The 17033-nt window shown below is 46.0% G+C and overlaps 1 protein-coding gene across 1 annotated transcript in view; it reads left to right on the forward strand.

The window, feature by feature from the left end:
• Positions 1–17033, forward strand: part of Pfas (phosphoribosylformylglycinamidine synthase) — a 36643-nt gene that overhangs the window by 18560 nt on the left and 1050 nt on the right. Inside the window, exons 12-22 of the mRNA XM_077703056.1 lie at positions 398–529; positions 685–789; positions 1256–1381; positions 1498–1678; positions 3954–4043; positions 4785–4940; positions 6949–7217; positions 9378–9579; positions 10464–10667; positions 15065–15208; positions 15972–16127. Of these exons, the coding sequence (XP_077559182.1) occupies positions 398–529; positions 685–789; positions 1256–1381; positions 1498–1678; positions 3954–4043; positions 4785–4940; positions 6949–7217; positions 9378–9579; positions 10464–10667; positions 15065–15208; positions 15972–16127 (1765 nt within the window). The remainder of the gene's footprint in view (positions 1–397; positions 530–684; positions 790–1255; positions 1382–1497; positions 1679–3953; positions 4044–4784; positions 4941–6948; positions 7218–9377; positions 9580–10463; positions 10668–15064; positions 15209–15971; positions 16128–17033) is intronic.

Consider the following 17033-nt stretch of genomic DNA (forward strand, 5'->3'; position numbering starts at 1 on the left):
TACAAACAATTTCAACATAAATGAATCAAGAAAGTTTATTGAAAACTAAACAAGCTGCTAAAAATCCACCTAACACATTGAAGAGGCACCAGAATTTTGGGAGGCTTGAATCAGCGCATAGGTAGGGGCAGTTCAGAGTGCAGTTTTGAAATTTTGACAGCTTTTCACGTGATGCATTCAGTGCTGCACACTCTACCTCAACTGGAAAGCTTTTTACATGTTTTGCATGACACAGTTATGCACTGAAGGAAGAGTTGATATCTGGAAGAATTGTGTTCTATTCTGGAACATCCTTTCTTTTAGAAAATGTAGAGGGAATCATAAAAACACATGTGTCTTGTTTCGGTGCTGAATTCCCTTCTCTAAGGTGGGCTGCTTGCTTATCTTTTTTCTGCAGGTGTTCAAACTGGACACCGAGGCACCAATTCTGAAGCCACTGAGCTTGCCCCCTGGCCTCCAGGTCTCCGAAGCTCTGCAGAGAGTACTGCGATTGCCATCTGTGGCTAGCAAGCGCTTCTTGACCAACAAGGCAAGAGCACCATTCGGGCTTTTGTGCATGTGGGTATGAACATATGTGGTGCTTAAAACCCTTGTGGGGCTTCTCCAAATCGGGATAGTGCTGCCATGTAGTTACACTGAATGGAGTGATGACGTTCTAAAAGGCACTTCATTTGGTCTCACTAGGTTGATCGCTGCGTCACAGGACTTGTGGCACAGCAGCAGTGTGTAGGACCCCTGCACACACCGCTTGCTGATGTAGCTGTGGTCTCCCTGTCGTACTTTGACACGGTGAGTGGCTGTTTTTGCTGTGCTGTTTGTCTCTAAGATCTTTTTTTGTGTCTGCTTTGTGCTAGTGCATGCTTAATAATCGCGGCTCCTATATACAGTGAGCTTTCATCACTTCGACACTCACCGAACCACTAAAATTTGGTCTAATTTAGCAGAAAATAAAGCTAACTGGAGTTGTAGCTTTGTACCCTGCCAGAAACTGCAAATGGGAAGGTAAAATTAATTAAGGTCATATAGATGAGAGTTGAGGGTATGTTGTGCGTGGTTAAATATTGCTCCGTCATGCAAGAAATTGCGCATTAGTCCTGCAGAAGGAACAGCAGCTCCTTTTGTACCAACCACCTGGAGTTTTAAAGTGGCTTTCAGTGTCAGCTTTTCAATTTTTGTATACGTGTTAGACACTTTCTTTGGTGGTCAACCGTAATTGTGCATCCCCCCCCCCCCCCCCCCCTTCCCCCTGCCGCAGGTGGGCTCGGCCACGGCCATTGGAGAGCAGCCGATCAAGGGTCTGCTGAGCCCCGCTGCAGGGGCCAGGATGTCGGTCGCCGAGGCCGTGACCAACCTCATGTTTGCACGGGTAACATCGCTGCAGGTGAGCGTGTTGCCCCTGCACCCTGCTGGACCCTGCCCCGACCCACTTGGGCCTGTGTCGACTATTGTTCTCAAAAGTGAGCGCTTAACGTACCATCTCTCCTCCTCCTCCTCCAGGACGTCAAGTGCAGTGGCAATTGGATGTGGGCGGCCAAGCTGCCTGGGGAAGGGGCCGCCCTGCACGAGGCATGCCAGGCCATGTGCAGCTCCATGGCAGCACTGGGCATCGCCGTGGACGGGGGAAAGGACTCGCTCAGCATGGCTGCCCGCGTGGGCAAGGACACTGTCAAGGCCCCAGGTAAGCACAGGGATCGAGACACCCAGGGGGCTTAGAGGCTGGTCATGTGGTTGGAACCCTCGTGTCGGTGGAAGCATTTTTGATGGAGACAAAGTGCAGCAAGGCTGTGTACACGATGTTTGCCAGGTCTAGCTAAAGTCTAAGCTTTTCATTACGAGTAGTTCATCTGTTTCGTCAGTGTGGGCAGCTCTGAAACAAAATTTTTCAACATCATGAATTTAACTCTAAAGGTTCTGCTGGTGCTGCCGACTAATGGCAGTGCTGTTGATCAACAAATGTATCAGTACTGCTTCATTCCAAGGATAGTGCTTCAGCCGTGTTACATATGTGAATGTGCTTTATTCAGGGTATTCAGCTTCCCTGTAGCATAAATGTGGTGAAGATATATACTACTATATGTACCATATTCATACACGTAACCTTAGCAGTGTACGTCAGTATACCTTTGGAAGTAAAATACTACACTGATTTTTGTTTTTGTTTTTTTGTTAGGCCAGTGACACAAAGAAAGCATCAAAAACAATGTGTAGCAAACTGAACAAGGAGAACACGGCATCTTATTTAAAACAGACTTAAAATCGCAAAAAAAGATTCCGCTGCTAGCTTCATAAGTTATTGTATAATAAAAAAAAAAAACTAAAGGATGCATTACTCCACCCGTATTGCAAAATAGGTTACATCAACCAATGCTACATCTGGCCGCCCTCCCCAATATGTGGCTTAGATGACAAAAAAAAAAAATAAAGAGCAAGACAGTCGCTTGGATATGCAGTATAGTCTGTTAAAAAACATTAAAGGGGCACTGACACAAAATTTTGAAGGCGAGATAACTTCGGAGATAGATTGGTGGGAACACATATACATCATCTGCAAAATATCAGCGGCGAATACAGCCTAGAACATATTTAAAATTAATTTTAAAGTGTGCGAAACGCAACCGAGCTGCCAGCAGAGGACCACGCGCAATCGACTTCCCGAGGATATCGTGTAAATAAACAACCTCCAAACACGTCACGAGTTTGTGTTTGCCGCTTCCGCACTGCCGGCGTTTTTCGCCGGCTCGCCGCTCCAATCGGAGGGCCGGAGGGCGGAGCTTCTGCTCTCGAGAACGAACGACCCGTTCGTTGGCGGCAGAGGCGCCGTGATTTCGTCAGCTCATGGGGCAGCTGGCCGCGACCAATGTCTACAGCGATTCCAGGCACTCTGTTTCTATTACTGTTTATTACCATTGGATGCGAAAACGCGCCGGAGGCACGAAAAGCCCACTGAGCTAGCCGCACGGTCGCTGTGCAGGCGGCGGCCACGGCCGCGAAGTGGCCCAGGCCAGCGCAGGTAGCTCGAGTGATAGCTTGTTACCGCTGCACGAAATTGTCCCCAAGTCCCGACCATGGTGGCTTACATGAGAAAGGAGTTAATGATGCGATGGCGGGTTGCATTAAAAATTGTCATCTGCACCGCTTACGAGAGCGGCACTCGAATATCCGCCGCAGTGCTAAGCCGAACACATCTGTAGGCGGACCTGTAGGCAGACCGGCCGGCTGCTCCCAGCGCGCGTCTTGCCACCCACCGTCTCGAGCGTCGCGCGTCGTTCTTTAGCCGTGGTAGCATTTGCACTCGCAGCGCCTGCGTCACATCCACGGTCGCTTTTTAATCAAGCGCCTCACGAGATCAGTACGTGGGCGCATTCGCAGAAATTGCCGTCGATGCGGATTCGACAGTGCTACGGCGGCTCTGCTCTGTGATATCCCTCCGACGGTCACGTGGTCAGCTTTGTTCACACAAAATCCACAAAATCCATCGTTTCGCTGCACTCGCTGAAACCGAAACTGCGACTGGCCGCATTTAAAATGCCTCTAATTAAACAACCGTCGCACGCTGAAGCAAATGAGGTTTCTACAGGTTATAAGTAGGTCACTAGCTACTTATCGCAACAAAAAAAACGATGCAAAATTTTTGTGTCAGTGCCCCTTTAAGAAAAGTAACATTTACAGTGATCTCCAGTGAACTTTAGTGCATTTTACCACAGCAGTTTTGCAGCCACAGTTCTATTTCATTTTTTCTTGCTCATTGATATCATAGAAATGACATGGGCAGACACTTCAAATAAACAAACTCTGCTCTTGTGTCTAACGTTACTATGGAACTAATCTCTCTCTCTCTCTCTCTCTCTTTCATGGCCATGTTAGCACAGATAAATCATATGTGCACTTGCACGGCACCTCATCGCTTTTCAACCTAGCGGTCATAACAGCCGTGCCCTTCTTCTTCCTCACAGGAGCCATTGTGGTGTCCACGTATGCGCCCTGTCCTGACATTACAGCCACAGTGACCCCCGACCTGAAACTTCCCAGCACAGGAAGAGAAGGTGACGTACGTTACGAAACACATTTGCTGTGTAAAAGGGCACACATAATAATCACAAAAGTTAAGCTTCAGGTTATGTTGTGAAGGGCACAGTGTACCCCTTAAAATTACCTTGGGATTGAAATCTCTGTTCTCAGAGTGGAATATAATCTTAAGCACATTTCTTCTTCGAGCATATACAAGGTTAATTGGCTGCTGCACTGGTACTGATTATCCTCCTGCCTGTCTAAATTGGTGGAAAAAGTGCCTCGGATAAAGCGGTGGACCTGACCTGACAAGGACCTGACAAGGACAGGAGGAATGAACGTTAATGTGGGCGAAATGGGAGATGGTAGCTCAATTCTCTCATGTGGGGGCAAATCTATTTTAACTGCACAAGTGCAAAAATGCCAAAGTGGCTTCTGTGGAGGCCTCTGGCTGCACTCAAGTGGCTGTTAATATCTAATCAGTGTACTATCTATTTTTCACATAAGCAAATTTTTTTTTCTCTCTGAATGAAAAATCTAGGTATGTTCAGTAGGGAAGTGTTAATATCTTTACAATTGTTTCACTTTGCCAGTGCCTAAAGCGCAGAAGCTTTGTCCTTCTGCAATTTCCTTATTTAAAGCTTTGTCTAAGGAACACAATTTTTTTTTTGTCTGCTGAGTTTTCTTTCTCTAGCATGGTGAAGAACTAATGAGCACATCATCTCTATGCACTTGAAGAAATGTTTAAAATATGTGTGCCTAACTCCCTCTCCCAGGGCTCCTGATCTACGTCAGCCTGAACGCCGCGAAGAAGCGGCTGGGAGGCACTGCCCTTGCCCAGTGTTTCAAGCAGCTTGGGGATGACGTGCCGGACTTGGAAGAACCTGCCAAGCTCCGGAGAGCCTTTGCTGCCACCCAGGAACTCCTGCAGGGTGCGTAATTACCTGCCAGCGTGTGCGCAGGAATTGGCCGTTTACCATTGGTATTTAGTATAGGCGTGTAAATATCAAATTTGGGACTTCGAATCAAGTTCAAGTAGTAGTAAAAAGTGACTCGGAATTGAATCATGTGTTTTTGAATACAATTATCTTTGCTTTAATGTGTACAGCAGTTGTAGAACATTGCTAAAAAAAAACAGTAACTTAGGCAGGACTAAACAAAGTGTCCTGTGCAAGTGCTTAATAAGAAAACGGTACAAATTAAAAAGCAAAAGATTAAGACAAGTATTCAAAGCAGTAAAACAAACATTCAGCATAAATTGCCATGAATAAATGCTGTTTTTTTTTTTTAAATATGCTGTCATTAACCCGCCGTAGTGGCTCAGTGGCTAAGGCGTGCTGCTGAGCATGAACTCGCAGGTTCGTTTCCCAGCCGCGGCGGCTGCTTTTCTGATGGAGGCGAAAAGCAAAAATGCCTGTGTGTTCGAGATTTCACTGCATGTTAAAGATCCCCGGGTGGTCAAAATTAATCCGGAGCCCTCCACTACGGCGCCCCTCATCGCCTGCGTTGCGTCAGTGCGTTAAACCCTACAATCAATCAATCAAATATGCTGTCATTGAAAAGAGGCCAGGGATGCAAGTGGCTAGTATGACCTTGCTGCAAGCCAACAACTAATAACTCTTTATTCCTCTCTCATGCCACTGTATTGATAAGATCTAAACATCCTTCTGGATTATGGTTTAAGTTTTACTGAAATATTCTTCCACTCCAGTTAACATATATCAGAGTTTATCTCGCACAAGGCTTACACATCTTACACATGTTAGCCTTCGAGCGCAGCTCTCGCGTCGTGCAAAAAAGCCAACCCACGGAGTCGTGCTGTGTGGTGAAGTTAAGTTTGCTGTGATGCGACAAAACCAACTTTTGTTGCCCGGTTATTTGTAAATTTTGAATAACTGAAAGCTTTGAATACTTTAATGCTAAAACTACTTCTGTGAATTGAACAGCAAACACTATTCGTGCAGCATTTGAAGTTTCAAATATTATTCGCACACCTTTAGTATTTAGTACTTTCACACGTCATGTTTGGTTTGCATTACTCAGCATTATTCAGTGTGTCCCATCTCAGTTTGGTTTACATTGCTCACTGTGTCTCAGCAGGAATGAGCTATGAAAGTACTAGAAGAGGCTATTTTTCACCGACATTGATCATACCTGTAGCCGCGTGATATTCAGGTTATATAACTGTGCTGTCAGCATTACCTGCTGGGCACGTAAATCTGTACTTACTCCACGTCATCAACACTTTGTGGCTTCTCTTCCCAATTGGTTGGTTTTCGGATCATGTTTTGCACGTGACGTAATAAAAACTGACATCCAACTTAGTTCCTAATGTGTATCAATTTAAACAGGTAGAAGCTTCCAAATGCCTACCCCCCCTTGTTGCTTGTTTTTCCTTCCCTTCATTTTTGTGCGGGAAGAACAGCGGTCTAAATTTCAATCTGTGAAAATTCTCCTTAGAGTTATTTGGAGCACATTACACTGCGTGTACACCCTTCACCCAAGTGCAAATAGCTTCTATTCACTGGCGAGGCATGCATGCAAGCAACCATGTGAGCTTGGTGTCACTGGTTATGTCAGGCTCCGTGGGATGGCGATACTTGTCCGTGCTAAGCACATCATGGGTTGGACGTTCCAAACTCTACCCCACCGAACTCAAAGTAATGCCTCAAGTCCTACGCGAGTGTGATTAATAACATCTCTGTTGACACCACCGTTGAGAATCAGGTTGAATCGAAGCGGATGACGCACAAGCCACGCTATGTTCGTGGTGCAGCGGCCATGTCCCATGCCGTTTCCAGTGTTGCCAAGCGAAGAAATTGACAGCTATACTTTTCAATGAATACCACCTATAGGCAGGACTGGCTGCCTGGTGCTGCTGTGTGTAATTCAGCCAGACAAGCAGCCGCCACCTATTTCGTCCCTTGTTCCCTTGTGCAGGGGGCCTCCTGAAGGCTGGGCACGACATCAGCGATGGTGGCCTGGTGACCTGCCTGCTGGAGATGGCCTTTGCTGGAAACTGTGGCCTGGACGTGAATGTGCCCAGCGGGGGCTGTGGGGGCGCCCTGGAGGCGCTCTTCCACGAGGAGGTCGGCTGGCTGCTCGAGGCCGAGCCTAGCCATGAGAAGCGCATCCTCGACACGTACCAGAGGGCGGGAGTCTACTGCGTCCCCATTGGCCACAGCAAGGCCTTCGGACCTGAAGCCAAGGTGAGGAAACAACTTTTTATTGCCGAGTTCTTGTTGGACTTTGTGGCTTGCCTTGGCGAGCTGTTGAGGATTGGAAGGCATTGCGGCGCCAATGAAGTAGTTAAGAGTTAGGTTATGGGACTGCTGAAGCAGCGTACAATGGAACTCATCTTTTATATCTTTTGAGGGATTACAATGTTGAAATGCAACAGCCAGCAAAAATGTGGTAGCCAATTCTTTCTGGCATACAGGGTGCGCAAGGTATTTGAGAATGCTATTCCTTATCGCCATAGACACCAGCAGGCTCATCATATATATCTAGGCGTGCGGCTTTGTGTTCGCCGACCCCTTATCATTTATACTGCGCAGTTTGTTCGAAGATGGAAGCATACATGTTGAAACAGGAAATGAAACGCCATGCAGTCCTCGTCGCCCTGGCCGCGCACCACAGCGACTTGGAAATTGCCACTTTCCTGAATGTAGTCCTGAAGTCTTTCGTTTACAAGGTGCGGGCACAGCTGATGTGTTGTGGTGGTGACGTGGCATCTGTGGTGAAAAGGGAAAAGGATGGAGCATCTGTGGCGAAAAAGAAAAAGCACAGTCAGCGGTCAGATGTCATCGGAACCCCTGATTTTCTCCAGTGGCTGCAAGTTATTGCGGCGGATGACCCAGGGAAGTCAATGCGGGCCATTGCAAAGGGGCTTCACGTCGCAGAGTCGACTGTCAGGCTCGCTGTGCACGAGGGCTTGAGGTACCATCCCTATATCATGAAGAGGGGGCAGTTCATGTCCGTTAAAATTCGGGAGAATCGTCTGCTAGCTCTGGTCCAAGCGCTTGCTAAACAAGCTGAAAAGACCTGAAGAGCCTGGAATGCTGTGGTTTTTTTATATGAAAAGAACTTTGACCAAGACCAAAGTTAATTGCCGTAACAACAGGTGGCTTTGCGCAAGCGCTGCCTACAGTGGCGCACACAAAATTTCCGTCGTCTTTGATGGTGTTATCCGCCGTCAGCAATGAGGGTGACGTCATACCGCCACACTTTTTTGCAGAAGGACTCCGCGTTAATGCTGCCACGTAAGTGGATGTGCTTTCCACCATTGTAAGGCCATGGATAGAGAGTATTTCGAAAGGAAGGCCTTATGTCTTTCAGCAAGATTCGGCTCCTGCCCACACTGCCTGCGTCATGTGGCTAGCTGACAACTTCTGCGACCACGTCACTCCCAACTTGTGGCCTCCTAGTTCTCCAGATTTATATCCGCTTGGCTACTATGTCTGGGGCATCGTTGATAGAGAGGCCAACAAAGAGGCGCATAATACAAAAGACTCACTGAAGGCCGCCATTGCTCACTCAATGGCCAACATCTGTAAGGAGCGCCTGATCCGTGCATGCAGCCGTTTCTGAAGCCGAATCGAATTGCTTATTGCTGCTGATGATGGATTCAGTGATTAGTTAAGGAAATAAACCATAAGAGAAGTATTTCACAAGGTTTCGTTAAAATATGTCTGGTTTTGCTGGAGGTATTCTGTTGTGCCTGAAGCCAATGTTCTGTTCTCAAATACCCCACGCACCCTGTACTTTGGTAAGAAAACTGGCAGTTCTGCGCTATATAGGATCACTTTCCACTTTACTGGTTTTTCTTAATTTCCGCGGAAAAGCACATGCTTGGATGAACCTCAACAAAAATTCCTCGGGAGGGAAATTATGATTCTGATTCATCCAGGTAATAACAATAGCTGTGGCAAGCTCTCTGCATGCAATTAACAATCATGCTGACGTGAGCCTTTGAATGTTTTCAGAAGGCATGTGCAACATACATGGCGTAACAAGTGTTACAACTTGGTCCTTCGCTGTTCATGCCCAATGATCCAATTCACTGCTGCAGTAATGTGTGTTATCCAAGACGGCAGGACCACCCATTGCTTCCTTTCTTGTCAATGGTGCACAATCCAAGCCAAAGCCAATTAAAGTTTCCACTATCATCCTCAGGTTCTTGCTAGTCAGATGGAGACTATACAGAGTAAAAGCCAGCAAGACCATTTCACCACTGTTTGCGTACAGCACAACCACCAGCCTGACTCAAATTTCTCACTGGTGCAAATAATGAGGCTGATTAATTTAACGTTGACCCACGCCCTGGACAGTTTATGAAGCAGCATTGCCTCCGTGCGATGAACTTGCAGGTGTCGGTGAAGGTTGACGGTGCGGAAGTTATCTGTGGGAAAGTGTGCGAGCTGCGCGACAGTTGGGAGGAGACCAGCTACGAACTGGAGCTGCACCAGTGCGACCCTGGGTGCGCTGCCCAAGAGCGACAAGGGCTGCTGAAGCGCACTGCACCTCCGTACAAGCTGACCTTCAGCCTGGACATCCCACGCCGCAACCCTGGCAAGTTTTGGCACACACACACACACACTGTGTACTTGTTAGGTTGCTCTAAAAGCTGTTGATATGTTGGGGTATATATTTGTGTGCGTACCACCCTGCAGTGCGGGGGGTTTAACTTGTTTCACGTTTTATGCTTACATCTGTTCCACGACTTGGAAGAGCGTGGCTGCTCTTCCAAGTATCTGCTACTGCAGATACATTTTGAAAGCTTGTTCATGCAAACTGATGTTATTACAATTTTAGAGGAGAAGAAGCTTTTTCATTCAACAGCGAGAACTTGCTTCCTGTGCGTTGTGCCCACAAGTTCGTAAATGCCACTTCAATCTAGCGAATTCCTTTGTTGGTACTATGACGAACATGTGAAGTAGGATAAATAAAGCATCATTAGGCTAGGTACTATAGCATTAAAAATTACAATTTAAACTGGAGAGTAGCAAAGCATGCCGTGAAGCTTCTCAAAAATTTGGCAGTTGAAAAATGTTTCCATATGCAGGAGGGGGAGACAAGTACAACAACAAAAACATGTTGCTGTTGAACTATGTAGCTGCTTGGCTCACAGCTATGGATAAAATTTTGCAAATTATTTTTTTTCTTACTTTTTTTTGTTAAGTTGTTATGCTCTGAGCTGCATACAGGCTCAGTTTAGTCTGATGCTCAGAGATACTACACCTAATATGAGCACGTACAATTAATAAAAGTTGATGTGATGGTATCCGACAGGATACCAACCTGTAAGTTGGTTTCCAGCAAAGTACAGCATAAACTGACTCTGAAAAACTACAGCTTTACCTGCGATTGTCACCACTTTCCTGTGTATCCGTTTTGACTGCACGATTCCCGTCAGCGCTGCGTAGCTTAGCGTGTGCTATGCCCATCCCCCACAGACCCTCAGATCCGGGTAGCCGTGCTCCGAGAGGAAGGTGTCAACAGTGACCGGGAGATGGCGGCCTCGTTCTACCAGGCGGGCTTCGAGGCCTGGGACATCACCATGACCGACCTGTTGGAGGGTGCAATCACACTGGACGGCTTCCGGGGCCTTGTCTTCCCAGGAGGCTTCAGTTACGCCGACGTACTGGGTTCTGCCAGAGGTCGGTCTATCTCCCTCTTTCTCTCTCTCTATTTTCGCTCTCTTCTTCAGACGGTTTGTCCTCAAACCGTAAGCTTTTGGCTCAGTTCATATCAAAATGGGCACTGTTTTGGCTCAAGGTAGCATTCCCGGGTTCTTAGGTTTTATTAGATATTTCTCGGAATGGGTTAAAGATAACTTTCCCATGCTCCTAAGGTTTCATTTGATATTTCTTGGAGCAGTTTTGCCTTTGCACAAATGGATAATCTTCGCAACAAAATGTTGGACATTTTTATTTCATTTCTATTCAAGAAACAGCTTTGTACCTTCAGCAAGTTCTGGTTCTTTTCTTTCGCAAAGTGGTGTGGATCACACAATGTCGGGTGTTTTAAAGCTGGAAGCATTACAGTACTTCTAAGACAACGCTTTGCGTATCATTGTCCGTGGTGATGAGCTCAGTAATGTTTTGGCTATAGAATCATCCCAGTTATTATGCTGAAAGAGGGATGATGCGATTGTTTGTGCTGAAGACCAGGATTACTCATAAAGAGCAGGGCTGTGCCTCTACCCATCATGCCTTCCCCATGTAACTAAGCACTGGGATGACCATTGCTGACTTATGACCAAGATATTGAGCTCATTATTCTGCATCATCACATAAGAGCAGATTACTGAAAATACTGTAATAATCACTATAATGGTGTCTTGTGATTTACGTGTGCAGAAGAAACTTCCTTGAAGTGATGTACAGTCAATCGCCTGCATAACAAAGCATAACCTGCATAACCATGATATTACGTGTTATACATGGCACTTCATTATATGCATCATGCAGTTAACTAACCTGAGAGAAACAATGTTTATTTACAGCAGATTCGAACTTGAACAATTTTCCCCAGCACATAGTAAGACATCACACCAAGGTGCGCAACCACTGCTGAGCTGATGCTGTCGAGGTTCAGTGTGCTGCAGCGTGAAGTCAGAGGGATGAGAGATAGATACACAGCGCTTTAATTGCCGCTACTACCACTTTGCAGGTAGTCATGATGCTTGGCAGTGGAATGGAAGATGATAGGTGTAACAGGGACGAGAAGAGAGCGGAGTGGGTCAGGGAACAAACGCGTGTTAAGGACATCTTAGTAGAAATTAAGAAGAAGAAATGGACGTGAGCAGGGCATGTAATGTGAAGGCAAGATAACCGTTGGTCATTAAGGATAACAGAGTGGATCCCTAGAGAAGGCAAGCCAGGCAGGGGGGCGGCAGAAAGTTAGATGTGCAGATGAGATCAAGAAGTTTGTGGGGATAAATTGGTCGGAGGTAGCACAGGACTGGGATAATTGGAGATCTATGGCAGAGGTCTTTGCCCTGCAGTGGGCGTAAATGGGCTGGTGATGACGACGACGATGATGATGATGATTGGCTCCTCTGCAAGCTCTTCATCACTGCTTGCCTGATCACTTCTGGCGTCCCTTTTCTCTTTGATGGCCTCCACGATGGCATCAGTTGTCGGTTTGCAGCAAACCTACCCCTTGTCGCCCACTTATACGTAAGCGCCTCCCAAGGCTAGACCAAAAGCCCCTCGGACGCATCTTTGTCGACCTTTCTCTCTTCCTCCTTGCAACCATCCAAGTCGTGTTGTTGGATTGCGTGCAACCTACAACTCGCCTGCGCTTTGCGACTTGCTCCCCGAGCTTGTTTACCGAGGATGCTTGTCCAGGTAGTAGCGTTCTTTTAAGTGCGAATGCACTTCTTAAGCGAGCCTGAAGCGTCCGCCGCCGTCCGCATAGCAACAGCTGCGGGTGCGCGCGCTCCTCGTCTTCCTTGGCAACGGGGGGAGATGGGCGTGCGCTGCCTGGCCGCTGACATGGCACATACCCACGTGGGGGATTGGCCAGGAATCTCCTCGTCTTCCTTGGCAACGGGGGGAGATGGGCGCGTGCTGCCTGGCCGCTGACATGGCACATACCCACGTGGGGGATTGGCCAAGAATCGGGCGTGAGAAGGGCTAATGCACCCGCTTAAAGGAGTACTGACACGAAATTTCAAAGCTGAGATCCGCTCTAGCAATCAAGTACAACGACAACACAAATAGGTGACTGTGAATAAATGCATCTTTCTTTCTTTGTAGTTGTGTGTGTGTGTGTGTGATCTCTCTTTCGCGAACATTACCGAACCGCGCAAATTCAACTCGTGCATTCGCACTTTCACATTCTTCCCCTCGGGGAAATGCGGGGAATTTTTTTTTATTTTTCTAGTTCTTTAAAAGTTGGAGCAGAGTGAGCTTGGTCTGGGAGTGACCTTGGTCTGACTGTTTGCTTTAGCAAGTGCTATCATCGGCAGCAGAGGGCCACTGCGATGCACCACAAGCTGATAAAGAGCAGCCTCATTACTCCAGTTTAGTTCGGTGCTACATTTACCCCATGTGCCGCTAGGCATATTCATTATAAAACAACAATTCAGTGATTGCGAGTGCTTCAATTTGTTCGTTTAACAGGCAATTTCGCTGAAGTGGTCTTTGCTGTAGTGGCAATCACAATTTACAGAAAATGTAGCAATTCAGCCCGGTCACATATGGCATGCTTCATTGAACAGGCTATTTTGTAGTAGATGCATTCATAGTAGCAGCTTTATCTGCACACATCATGTTATAAAAAAAAAAAAACATGCCTTCTTTAATAATGTGTACGCCAACAGTGTAATGAAGTTTCATAAAGAATGGTTGCAGCAGCATAACTCCTCAACAGTGTTCAGTGCTTTTAGTGTTAGCCGTAGGATGGAATTGTGCTGGAGGGACTGTGCGACGCATGTACACACATGAACAAATGAAATTAAAAAGTAAAAAACCGTAAAAATTAAAAATGGAAAGAACTGAGGCAAATAAAAAAATGGATGGTGCACGAAACAATACACAGGACGAATTGGCAGGCTTTAATGATTTCAAGTATAGTAACGACATCTCCAGTAGCAAGCAGAAAGCAGTACTTCATTCACCGAACAGTCTGTTTTGTTTAATTACTTGACTTGTTGTTTTGAATACTTGTTGTTCTGAAATGTGCTGTTAATTAGGCGACGTATATATACCCTGCATGATGCTTGCAGTTCAATTGACGAATGCACTGGCTTACGCTTCAGTGTGACATATTGATTGTCAGTGCAGCGCGAACCAGTTCATTGCCACGAATTGTAATGCCCTAGTCTTTGTGTTTGTGCTTCACGCCCCTTTATTTCTGGCAGCGAGTGCCGTAGCCTTGCAAAGCTGCCTTGGCTTATCAGTGTGCGACTCGAGAGCTGCGCTTGTATCTTACGGGGCTCAAGTGACTTATCCGTGTGCCACCGCGATGCTGCAAGCCTTTTCCTCAAGTGTGCCGATAACGAGCCGAGTTGAACAACAAGTGGGCCATTTTCAGTGCGTCTGCACCCAGCTACTCTGTAGCAGGTTTATTTATAGGGGAGACTGCGCATAATAAACGGAACGGCGAAAAATAAACAAAAGGATGGGTGAAGATTTACAATCAGTCTATTGAAAAGATGGGTGTGAATTTAGTATACATTCACCTGCTCATGCGTACCAACATAGCCACTTTTATCAAAACAATGACCTATTTAAAAATTCGTATTTGTTTCAGATGCATAGTGCATCTGTCGGCTGTATTGAACGTGCATTGAAATATTGACTGTATTGAAATTGTCGACTGTATTGAATTTATTTCTGATCAGCTTCATGTTCAGTGTTCCTTGAAGAAACTGCAACTTACTGGCACAAATTTATATTGTAAAATTTTTAGGCTCAAATTAATTTTATGGCTGGCCCAATCATTTATAAACTTCTAAAATTAGTATTTCCTTAAAGATACTGCAGTGCTGACAGCAATTTAGGTCACAATAAAACAAGCTTTTTTGTCCTAGATAAGAACAAAGGCTCACAATTTTATGCAGTGCGTTGAAAACTTTTTACATATAATGCCAGAAAGCTGTATTGCTAGTGATGTTTTTATTGTTCATTCATTGTTATCGCTCGTGAAGCACCCAGTGATAATATTTAACCTATTTCAGATGTGTGCAGAGTTCAGAAAGCGAGGAATGATTTTTGCCTACACGTGTCAACTCCTGCCATTGTTCTAAGCCGCAGCAACAAATATATCTTCTGTGGCAACTAGCCCGCATTAAATGCAATCGGTTTTACACCTTGATTTCCTAAAAGTGTTGTAGGATTACGTATGTCGCTGGTACTGAAAAAAATTAAGACCGTGATGCAAACATGAAGAAGACATGCGGCACGAACACACGGACAAAGGCTGCACAAAGGCACTTTAAAGCATGCATTGTAAATTTGCTTAAACCAAGTCTTGGGGGTATGAGGACTTGCTTTTGCTAGCATAGTTGGTGCTGTTGAGTGTGCATTCACCATGCTCTCTGCAGGATGGGCAGCGAGCCTGATGTTCCACGAAAAAGTGGCAGCCCAGCTGGCGGCCTTCAAGGAGAACCCGCGCACCTTCAGCCTGGGCATCTGCAATGGCTGCCAGCTCATGGCCCTGCTCAGCTGGGTGGCCCCGTACACCACCCGTGGGTATAACCTCAATCGCTCTCTGGGCGAGTCAGTTAGTGTTGAAGGGAAAGGCTGACTTTTAAAAGCGCATGCGCACAGAGAGAGAGAGAGAAATCTGGCTTGTTTTAAGTGTCCACACTGTTCCCACGGACAAAGTCGATCAACATGAGGAGATTATTGACATCCTGAGGGAATCAGCTACCATATCCAAGTAGCCAACACTCAGTCTTCATTCGAATTGAAATGTTCAGCTTTTGTTGTAAGTGAAAGGGGCGAAAAGCAAAAACGCCCGTGTGTACGAGATTTCGGCGCACGATAAAGATCCCCAGGTGGTCAAAATTAATCCGGAGCCCTCCACTACGGCGCGCCTCATCGCCTGCGTTGCGTCGGCGCGTTAAACTCCAAAATCAATGTAAGTGAAATTAGCACTGGTTATTTACTCTTGCAAGCGGTGTGAACCTTGTGGCATCTGTTGCTGATGGTTTCATTTTCTGGGTCTCCTAACACTGTTTCCTGGCGTGTTTGAATGATGTCCTCTCAGTTGGTCCTGTTTGTGCCTGTTGATTACGGTGCTATTAAGAATATATCAGTAAGATTCTACCATGCTGTCCTGCATGGATGAAATTCAAATTTAAGTGGGCAATGTTGTTAACTGCAACCAGTGTTCATAAGTTCATGATATGCAGATTTGATCGTTATGCTGCCTCTCACACCTACAACACGCGATGCCAACATGTATGACTAATGTTTTTTCCTCTTTCGTTTGTCCCGACTCTGCAGCATCCGGATCTGTGGAGCCTGGCTCCCAGCTGCTGCACAATAAGTCTGGCCGTTTCGAGTGCCGCTTCGCCACGGTGCAGATAGAGCCGTCTCCAGCCATCATGCTCAAGGGAATGGAGGGCTCCGTCCTCGGTGTCTGGGTTGCACACGGAGAAGGTCAGTGCATCTCCTGCCCTATTCGTTGCACTGGGGCTTCTCTTTAAAACACCAACGCTGAGTGCACACTGGTGCCAGCAGTGCACAAATAGTGCAGAGGTAGCATAGCCAAACCCAGCTGCATGGCAGGTGCAGTTTTACGTCACATCAGTCACGCCGTATATTAGTGTGGACGAACTGGCAAAAGAGAAGGTTTAAAAAAAAAAAACAGCCCTATTGGCTCAGAACTTCGCAATTTACTGAATTTGGAATTTATAGAAACACATGTAAGCATTGATTTTTCAAAAGCCTGCGATACCACTTGTGCGTTGTTTATTTCATTTCATTTGTTTAACCTTAAGAGCTTGAAGGCATTACACAGTCTTTGCAAAGGCATTGCTTCTTACAGTTAGTGTACAAACGTGGAATAAATTTTTTATTCATTTATATGTTTACTAAAGACCTTACAGGCCCAAAGGGGCTTTGATTTAAGGGGGTGATAAGCTGAGAAGATGCGAAACTTACACATCAGTCATGCCAGTCTCCAATTTGTTTTGTCATATATTTATATTTATAAATTTAAATCGTAACAATTATCCTTCGATTCATTTATATCTGCATAGAATATTTCATTTGTAATGCAGTGCTTGTTTTGAATAACTTCCTTTGTGAAACTTTTGTTCAGGCTTTTCCATGAGATACCTGAAGTAACAGATATTACACTTCAGAAAACAAAGTATTCCATCTATATTTTCGTACCCAAGAGAACTTGGACCAACAGGGACCACCTGAGCCCTCCTGGAAACTTAGGAGCAAACCAGGTGGTCTAAGCCATCATTTTCTTCTGGGATACTGTTCGTCCAAATTCGCTCGTTGTGGTACTGGGATACTGCTTGGCACTGATTGTTGATCGAACAGACATAAAGC

Source organism: Haemaphysalis longicornis, unplaced genomic scaffold (assembly GCF_048455015.1).
Source record: "Haemaphysalis longicornis isolate Haplotype H1 unplaced genomic scaffold, Haemaphysalis longicornis Haplotype H1 scaffold_3, whole genome shotgun sequence".
Lineage (NCBI taxonomy): Eukaryota > Metazoa > Arthropoda > Arachnida > Ixodida > Ixodidae > Haemaphysalis > Haemaphysalis longicornis.